At 46.1% G+C, this 9,345-nt stretch overlaps 1 protein-coding gene across 1 annotated transcript; it reads right to left on the bottom strand.

Annotated features, from left to right (window-relative positions):
* Positions 1-229: 229 nt before the first annotated feature.
* LOC136200550 (hydroquinone glucosyltransferase-like) lies at positions 230-1,840 on the bottom strand. The gene has a single exon (XM_065990920.1). The coding sequence runs from the start codon at positions 1,809-1,811 to the stop codon at positions 321-323; it is 1,491 nt and encodes a 496-aa protein (XP_065846992.1). The 5' UTR covers positions 1,812-1,840; the 3' UTR covers positions 230-320.
* Between the last annotated feature and the right edge of the window lie 7,505 nt (positions 1,841-9,345).

The raw sequence follows: 9,345 nt of genomic DNA, 5'->3' as shown, positions 1-9,345 counted from the left end.
ACATTTTTTTACCCCTAAGCGATTTTTAACCACATGCGCTCTGTCTAGACCGCCTCGACGCTACTTAAACTGCTTAAGCAACGATGAACATAAGTATTTTTTTTATTATGAATTTAGTTTTTTGCTTTATTATAATTCACTTTTGAATTGTTTCAATGATATTGTTATTAAAATATTGATGTTTGCACCTTTTTAAAATCTATGTTATAAATATACGTGGTTTTCTATATTAAATAATTATTGAATTTATATAAAAATTTATTGATTAATAAATGAAAATATAAAAATACAAATCCGATTGATCACCGACTAATCTCTGATTAATTCTCGTGGGCCATATCCGCCCCACTATAGTTTATTTGTGTGTATTTTGTAAAAATGAAATCGTCAGCTTTCCATTGTTGGGCCAGTCGAGCAAGAGAGTCATAAGAAGGCCCATTAATATCCAAAGCTTTGGACGCACTTTCTTTCAGCTTTCCCGCCCTTTCTTTCATCTTCTTCCCTTCTTCACCTTCCATAACCACCTTCACTACTCTCTCTATATCTCCACGTTCCACTATTTTCTTCCCCTCCGCCACCGCCGGCTTAATCGCCACCCCAACTTCCTCCGACAATATAGTGGCATTCATTCTCTGCTCCGCATAAAGCGGCCACGCAATCATCGGCACACCACAACTTAAGCTCTCCAACGCCGAATTCCACCCGCAGTGAGAAAGAAAACCTCCCGTCGCCGGATGTTTTAGCACTGCTATCTGCGGCGCCCACGACGGAACTACCAGTCCCCTTCCTTCCGTCCTCTCTAAAAATCCTTCAGGAAGATAAGCCATCGGATCATTAACATCACTTCCTACATTAAAAAATGTAGCAGACGCGCTCCCATCTATTGGCTTACGCGCCACCATCAAGAATCGCTGCTGACTAAGTTCTAGTCCCCAGGCTAATTCGGTGAATTGCTCCGCCGTCAAGGTACCGCCGCTTCCGAGTGCTACATAGAGAACGGAATCATGTGGTTGCTTATCCAGCCATGCTAGGGTTTCTGAATCAGATAAAATTGGGGATTCTTCCTCTTTGATAAGCGGTCCGATTGGATAAACCGGTGGAGTAGGAATTTGTTTGTAGAATGAATTCTCTGTTAGAGCTTTGAGTGCTACCGGTTCAAGATCCTCCCAGGAGTTAAGAACTATTCCGGCTGCCAACGGCAACCGGCTAACATGAAGTAAGTACCATTTACTCTCATCGTTTTTCCGATCCTTAATTGGCTCAATCAGATCCTCGATTCGAACAGGTGTGCAGCCAGGTGGTGTAACCGGTTCAGGGAGGTCAACAAATTGACTCTCCGATTCCAAATCACGATCCAGAGTAGGAAGATAGAGAGAAAAGGTAAGCAAAGCGATAGGTGAAGTGAAAAATGAGTAAACAGGAATCGATAATTCTTCACAGACATCAAAAGCTTGAGTTGTGAAGAGATCAATTACTAATGCTTTTGGTTTTCCTAATTCAATTAGTAGAGATTTCAAACACTTGAGACTCTCTTGTATGATGAGACTGATGCGAGTAAGAATAAGCATATCATCATTGATTATTGCAGAGACATCGACGGGTGGAAGTTGAACAATGTCGAGACCAGGAGAAAACATTGGGGATTGGAAAAGCTGTTCTTTGGCTGCCGAGGATTCATTTGTGGTGATTGCGAGAAAGCTAACTCGGAATCCATGGTAAGTTACTAATTTTTTAGCAAATTCAAGGAGTGGGATGATGTGTCCCAAGCCTGGTGTTGGCAGGATTGAAATATGAGGCTTTGTGGTTTCCATATTTAGGATTAGAGGAGATTGAAGGTATGTTTTCTTTGAAACTGAGAAACTCATTCATTGGCTTTATTTGGGTTTTATGATTGATGGAATATTACAAAGGGAAAATTACAAAATTGGTGAAATGGGAGACATATTTACGTATTTAACTCATTTACTCAACTTACTATACATCTAGACTATTAATATGTTTGTAATTTTACGGCGCGGCCGTCTCCCTCCCGTATGACTTCGCGAAACGATGCTTTCGCGATGTATGCGAAGCTAATGTTTGGTTTAGTTGATGACTTTAATCCGCATATGCGAAATCTGGACGTGTTTTTAAGAGTATTCACGAAGTGATATATAACAAAAAAAGGTCAAACAACAAGATATTCTAACATTAAAATCATAACATTATCAAAAATTATAACAAGATTGCCACGATAACAACATTAAAATCATAACATTATCAAAATTTACAACAAGATTGTCACAATAACAACATTAAAATCATAACATTATTAAAATTTACAACAAGATTGTCACAATAAACTCCTAATAAAATTGCTTCAAAGTGAACCTGATGAATCTGGACGGAAAGTTCTCCTTAGACTGGAAGTCCAGACTTTTTGGGATGATGAATGGAAGTCCATACTTTTTGGGATGGACGTTTCCCATAGTGCACACCAAGATTGACATAATCTCTCCTAACGAATCATTTTAAAGTGAATGTGTCAATCTTGAGGGAAATGTCTCCCTATACAGGAAGGAAAGTCATATCCTCTGCACCCCAGTACACCGCCTTCCAGAAAGAGATGTTATGTATTCAACCACATTCAGAAAAAATTAATCGTGTTATGTAGAAAAAATAACGATTTGGCTTAGCGAAATGAGGATTAGCGAATCATGCGAATATAAATGTACAGGGAAGATGATGATTTTACTTAGCAAATCGATGCTTTCGCGAAGTCTGCGAGTGAAATCATGAACTTTTCTACTCGCAGACTTCGTGAAATAATCGATTCGCTAAGTAGATTGCCACATTTCAGGTTATTTCTCATCACAGATCTTCGCGAAATCATCGACTACGCGAAGTGATTTTCTGAAAAAACGCAGAGAAAATAGTAGATACTTATATTTTTCGCGCCTTTCACACTTAAAATCGACAATAACAATATGATAAACCGGGAAAAATGATGAAAATAACGTAGAATAACAATTTCTTCAATGGTCACAAGAAGAAAGAAACCAAGGAACAAGCAGGAAGATGAAGAACCATGACTTCGTTTTCTAGGATTAGGAAGATGAAGAATCAAAAGATGAAGAGATGAAGAAGAGAAATACATTGTGATGTGGAGAAATTGTGCAAATTTCGCGCAATTTAAAGGAAGAGAGGAAGATCAAAAGTCTGGAAATCATTTAGGGAAGAGCAGCGGGTTCACGTAATCGGAAAGGAGAAGGGGGAAAATGAAAGGGTAAGAGTATTTTGGGAAAGTCATATAAAAATAGTCTAGATATAGTAGGTTGAGTAAATTGGTTAAATATGTAAATGGATCCCATTTGATCCAATTTTATAATTTTCCCAATTACAAATTGAGTTGATTGATTCTATAGAATTTGTCCAAATGGCATACAATGTGTAGTGGATACAGTTTTAGCATCTCGTTGATTCTTCCTTTCTACCACAAATGGTAAGAATATGTTCGCAATAAGCATAACCACTGTAAGGAAATAAGCATCATTACATATCCTTCATCCTTTTTTAGTTGTATGCATTCAATGTCTAATCTTATCTTTTGATTGAAACATCCATCAATTATGATCAAGAATGCATTATCTTATCTATTTTATTTACGTGTAAAAAACGATTTCTTCTAGTTTGGAAGGAGATTTTTAGTGAAAATGTTAAAACAGATGTAAAAAGGGTAAATTATTAGAAGCACCCGATTCTCCATGTCAAATTTTTGACCTTCCATACATATTTGGACACGTGTAATATGGAGCTACGTATATTATAAGAAGTCCCACTATTTTAATTATTGATTCGGAATATCACTTAGGCCCAAGAAGCCCAACGATGCCCGACCAGCGAAAGGGCCAGGGTAACAGAAGGCCCACAGGCCCAAGACATTCACTATAAATATACCAATGAAAGAAGGAAAGAGGATCGGGTAACTATTCTTCCTACCTCACTCTCGTTTAATTAGAATACACTCTCGAACTACTAACTGTCTTGATCGTCGGAGTTTCCGTAGGGACCGTTCCCCGCACAGAGACGACCCCCGAAGAAGCCAGACCTTCCCGACGAAGACCCAGATCACTGTTCCACATTCCCTGATTATTTGGTGCGGTGAAGGTAGATTACAAGTGACCTCGGAGCTTCAAGCAAAATGCAAACTCCAACCGAGTCTGTTCCGACTCTAGCGCCGGAAGTAGGAGCAACCAGCTCCATGACTAATATCGAGCGTTCCGTTCCGACCATTCCAATTTCCCCCAGAAACCTGGGACCACTGATGGAGGAGGTGAGCCGTGAAGAAAAAGAGACTTACAATACCACACAGCTCCTCAGTGTGATACAAGGTTTCCAGACCACCCAGGCTATTCATACGGCGGCCCAGATGAAGATCATAGATCAACAGAGAAGCTTGCAGGAGGAGAACGCCAAAATCTGGCAATACCTTAAAGAAGCAGCGGAAATGCAAAGAGAGGGAGCGCTGCCAGGGAGCCCGCGGGACCCGGGGTCCTCGCAGGGAGGGGCACCGCATCTGCCACGGCCGGAGATGGCGGTGCGCGGCGCGGCGCGAAGAGACAGCAGCCGCGAGTAATGAAGACATGCTGGAACTGAAGATCCAGCGTTTTCTGGACAAAAGGGCCCGCGGGGGCGTCATGGGAGGAAGCATCACCTCCAGTAAAACACCACTAGTACAAAGAATCATCGAGACGAGGTTCCCACGAGACTGGGAGGCTCCGCGGCTATCGCAGTATTTGGGAACCGAGGACCCGAACGACCACGTGGCATCTTTCATGAGTACCATCAACTTGTACTCAAAAGACGAAGACATCATGTGCAAAGTTTTTCCGACCACACTCTCTTCGAGTGCGCAAGAGTGGTATCGAGGACTCGCTCCGGAATCAATTGACTCATTCGATCTCCTAAAGGACCTTTTCCGCTCCCGTTTTGCTGCGGCAGCAAAGGTAAGGAAGATCAGCTCGGACCTCAACGGGCTCAAACAACGAGCAACTGAGCCACTGCGCAACTTTCTTTCCAGGTTTCATCATATGGCCTCTGAAGTCAAGGGTCTCAACCTCGAAGTGGCTCATGATGCTTTAGCAAAAGGGACCTCATGCGAGCCCCTAAAGTAGAAGTGCTTCAGAAAGATACCGCGATCCTTCGAAGAACTCATGACCATGGCCCAAACCTTCGTTCGGTATGACGACTGCGATCGGCCCGCCGGGTACGAAGAATCAGAAAGAGACAAGGCCAGAGGCGACACGCACAAGCAAGAAAAAAGCAGGCCGACCGCAGAGGCGCGTGACGAAGGCAAGGCGCGCAAGGAGGCCCCGATGCCTTTCCCAGCTCGAGTCGAGCGAACTAACATTGAGCGCAGAGGGGACCGATCCCGCGAGAAGGAGGTGCATTACGCTCATAGCCAACCTCGCCGATTTGCACACCCGGCCCCACCGGTCGATAAAGGCAAAGCCCGTGTAGAAAAAGATTACTGCAAGTATCACAAGTCCTCCGAGCACTCCACGGAGAACTGCTACCAGCTCCAGAAAGAGATTGAGCGGATAACTGAGCAAGGTGCACCACCAAAAGCAGTTAGGCAGAGGGAGCAGAGCCCGAAGCAGTGGGACTCCACGGGGAGATCCACGTCATAAGGGAGGGAGCTCCGGCACTCTACACGCCTCCGGAGAGCTCCCGAAAGAGAAAAGCAGTTGACCAGACTCTGACGTTGCAGCCACCTCTCCGGACCAGCCATTCGGAGGCACTTGTGGTCACCACCAACATCGCCGGTTTTAAAACGCATCGGGTGCTGGTGGATACGGGCAGCTCGGTAAACTTGCTCACCTGGAAGGCACTCCGCGCAATGAAAAATGCTCATACAGCCCTCCGAGCAGGGACTTTCCCCCTGGTTGGCCTGTCGGAAATCGAAGTCCCAGTAAAGGGAGTCATCTCCCTGTCAACAGTCTTTACCGAAAGTGATAAGGAAGTAGAGGAGACTGCAGAATGGGTGGTGGTCGATATCCCCTTGGCCTATAATGCCATCATCGGAAGACCTCTGCTAGCTAACCTGAAGTCCACGGTTGATATCTCCGAATTATGCTTGACTTTTCCGGTCCAGCATGGGCATGGCAGAATCACCATCCAAGGGGATCGCATCTTGGCCAAGAGACTGCAGTAAGAGGCTACTCAACCTCGGACAGCGCTGTACCTAGAAGACGGTCTGATGGATATGAGGGGATACAATCCCATACCTATTGAATCAGTCAGCGACTGTGCCATCGCGGACACCAAGACAGTGAAAATTGGGACCAGACTCACGCCCCATTTAGCCGACGAGATCAAGGCTGTTCTGTCAGAGCATGCAGACGTGTTCGCCTGGTGCACCGAGGATATCATGGGAGTCTCACCCGAGCAAGCAACACACAGACTGAGCATCGAGCCCTCCGTGGAGCCCCTGAAGCAGAAGATGAGAGTGCAAGTGAAGGACAAACAAGCTGCAGTCAAGGAAGAGATCGAGAAGCTTCTAGCTGTAAAATTTATTCGCGAGGTTCACTATCCGGACTGGCTTTCTAACATCGTACCTGTAAAGAAAGCCAGCGGAAAGTACCGCATGTGTGTAGATTTTACGAATGTTAATAAAGCATGCCCAAAGGATTCTTACCCGCTGCCTAACATAGATCAGCTTCTCGACCAGACAGCTGGTCGGAAAATCTTATCTCAGTTTGACGCCATCGCTGGTTTTCAGCAGATCCCTATGGACCCGGTCGATGCCGAGAAAACTTCCTTTGTTACGCATGAAGACACTTATTGCTACAACGTCATGCCTTTTGGGATGAAGAACGCGGGGGCTACCTACCAGCGACTGATAGATAAGATGTTCACTCACCTCATCGGCAATACTGTACAAGTATACATCGATGACATGGTTGTCCTAAGTACTGTTGAAAGCGACCATCCGCGTGACTTGGTGGAAGTGTTTAAAATTTTTAGAAATTACAACCTCAAGCTGAACCCGGAGAAATGTTTCTTCGGAATTCGTAGCGGCAAGTTCCTTGGTTGCGTTGTGTCCGAGAAAGGTATCGAACCAAACCCCACAAAGATCGAGGCAATCTTAGCAATGGAAGCACCACACAACTTACAGGGAGTTCAGAGGCTCAACGGAAGGATAATCGCCTTGGGACGGTTCATTTCCTGCTCGGCACAGCGATGTTTACCCTTTTACAAGGCAATCAAGAAGGAGCATCCTTTCAGGTGGTCTACGGATTTCCAGGCGGCATTCAGCGCCATCAAAACTTTCCTCGCTACCCCTCCCCTACTGTCAGTACCAAAGCAGGGACGGGACATTCTCTTATACTTCACCATCACTGATGAAACGGTAGCTATCGTGTTGGCTCAAGAAGAGGAACCGGAGCTCTACCCAATTTACTTCTTGAGCAAGGTCTTAAAGGGTGTTGAGATCCGATACTCCGAGGTTGAAAAAGCTATGTTTGCCATCACACTGGCGTCCGAACGCCTCCGACCATATTTCCAAGCACATACGATCGTGGTCAGGACCAATTACCCTCTTAAAAAGGCAGTCCAAAAACCAGAAGTCTCCGAGCGGATCACCAACTGGTCGGTCCGGCTATCCCAGTTTGACATATGTTTTGAACCTCGCGCTGCGATCAAAGCCCAAGTGCTGTCCGACTTCATAGTGGAGTTTACCGGGTCATCAACCAGCAGCCCCACGCCGATAAACATTCGCAACGGTGACATATGGACTATGAGTGTGGATGGATCCTGCGGCCCAGGATGGGTAGGAGCAGGCATTGCGATTCAGGGACCTAATAATCTCCGGATAAGATACGCCATCCGTCTCGACTTCCCGACCACGAACAATCAAGCAGAGTACGAGGCGCTGGTCGCAGCTCTTCGCTTATCCAAAGCGATGGTGAACGGACATCTGACGGTATATTTGGACTCTAAACTCGTCGTTAGCCACATCAGCGGCACTTACAAGGCGAAGGATCCAACGATGTGTCAATACTTGGCCCTCGCAAAATCCTTGTTAAAGGATCTCGAAGACAAAGGAGTAACCTTTGACCTTATGCTGGTCCCACGGGAGGAGAACGAAGAGGCGGATGCTATTGCCGCTCTCGCAGCAGGCGAGCAGTCTAGTGATCCGCATACCCTCATCGAAACTGCTATGGCCCCAGCCATTCACGTAGAGTGCTCGCTACAGATCGACACGGCGGACGCAGCGGCTAGCGGGTGTAGAAGTCTGATAATCAGGTATCTTCAAGATGGAACACTGCCCGAAGATCGAACGCAGGTATCCCTCATGGTTCGGCGTTCCTGGCGATACGTGATGCACGATGGCTTACTCTATCGGAAGTTCGCCACACACCCTTGGTTGCACTGTATATCCGAAGAGGAAGGGGATCACTGTCTAAAGGAGATACATCAGGGTGTTTGTAGCTCGCATCAAGGCGCCCGAACGATTGCGAAGAAAGCCCGGCTCTAGGGGTTTTATTGGCAGACCATGGATTCCGATGCGATGCGTCTAATTCGCAGTTGTCAGGCGTGTCAACTACACGCCAATACTCATCACGCCCCGTCGGCTCCATTCAAAGGCATTATCACACCTTGGCCATTTGCAGTATGGGCCATTGACCTACTCGGCCCGTTTCCGATGGCTTTAGCACAGAAGCGCTTTGTAGTGGTAGCAGTCGATCACTTTACCAAATGGATCGAGGCTGAGGCAATCGCCAAGATAACCGCCGACAACGTAATCGGTTTCCTCAAACGAATAGTCATATACCGATTCGGGGTCCCTCACTCTTTCATCACCGATAACGGAAGGCAGTTCGATTGCAGTCCATTCTGCGAATTTTGCGCAGAGTGGGGTATCAAAGGGCGATACACCTCGGTGGAACACCCTCAGAGCAACGGCCTCACTGAGGTAAGAAACCGAACAATCCTGCGAGGAATTAAAACGCGCCTATCCGATCAAGGCCGAACATGGCCTGACCATATCGCGGCAATATTGTGGTCATACCGCACAACCCCTCATTCGGGTACAGGGTGCACTCCTTTTTTCCTCACCTATGGGGCAGAAGCAATGGCACCATCTGAGGTCATCCTTCGTTCTCCTCGACAGACCACCTTCGAAGAGATCGACAACAATGCGGAACTCGCGGAAGCAAGTGAGCGGCTAGAGGAAAAACGCCTTAATGCTTTATTACACATAACGGCTCATAAGCAGAGTATAGCGCGTTACCACGATAGGCGGGTTCGTCCCCGCACTTTTCAAGTCGGAGATCTTGTGCTCAGAGACGTCGCCGCTGCCCA

Source organism: Euphorbia lathyris, chromosome 7 (assembly GCF_963576675.1).
Source record: "Euphorbia lathyris chromosome 7, ddEupLath1.1, whole genome shotgun sequence".
NCBI classification, from domain to species: domain Eukaryota; kingdom Viridiplantae; phylum Streptophyta; class Magnoliopsida; order Malpighiales; family Euphorbiaceae; genus Euphorbia; species Euphorbia lathyris.
Note: the sequence above shows the minus strand (reverse complement) of the source record. Positions and strands in the feature narration are given on the sequence as shown.

Coding starts and splice junctions, on each gene's coding strand:
- LOC136200550 (XM_065990920.1), bottom strand. CDS start 1,811: ATGGAAACCACAAAGCCTCATATTTCAATCCTGCCAACACCAGGCTTG.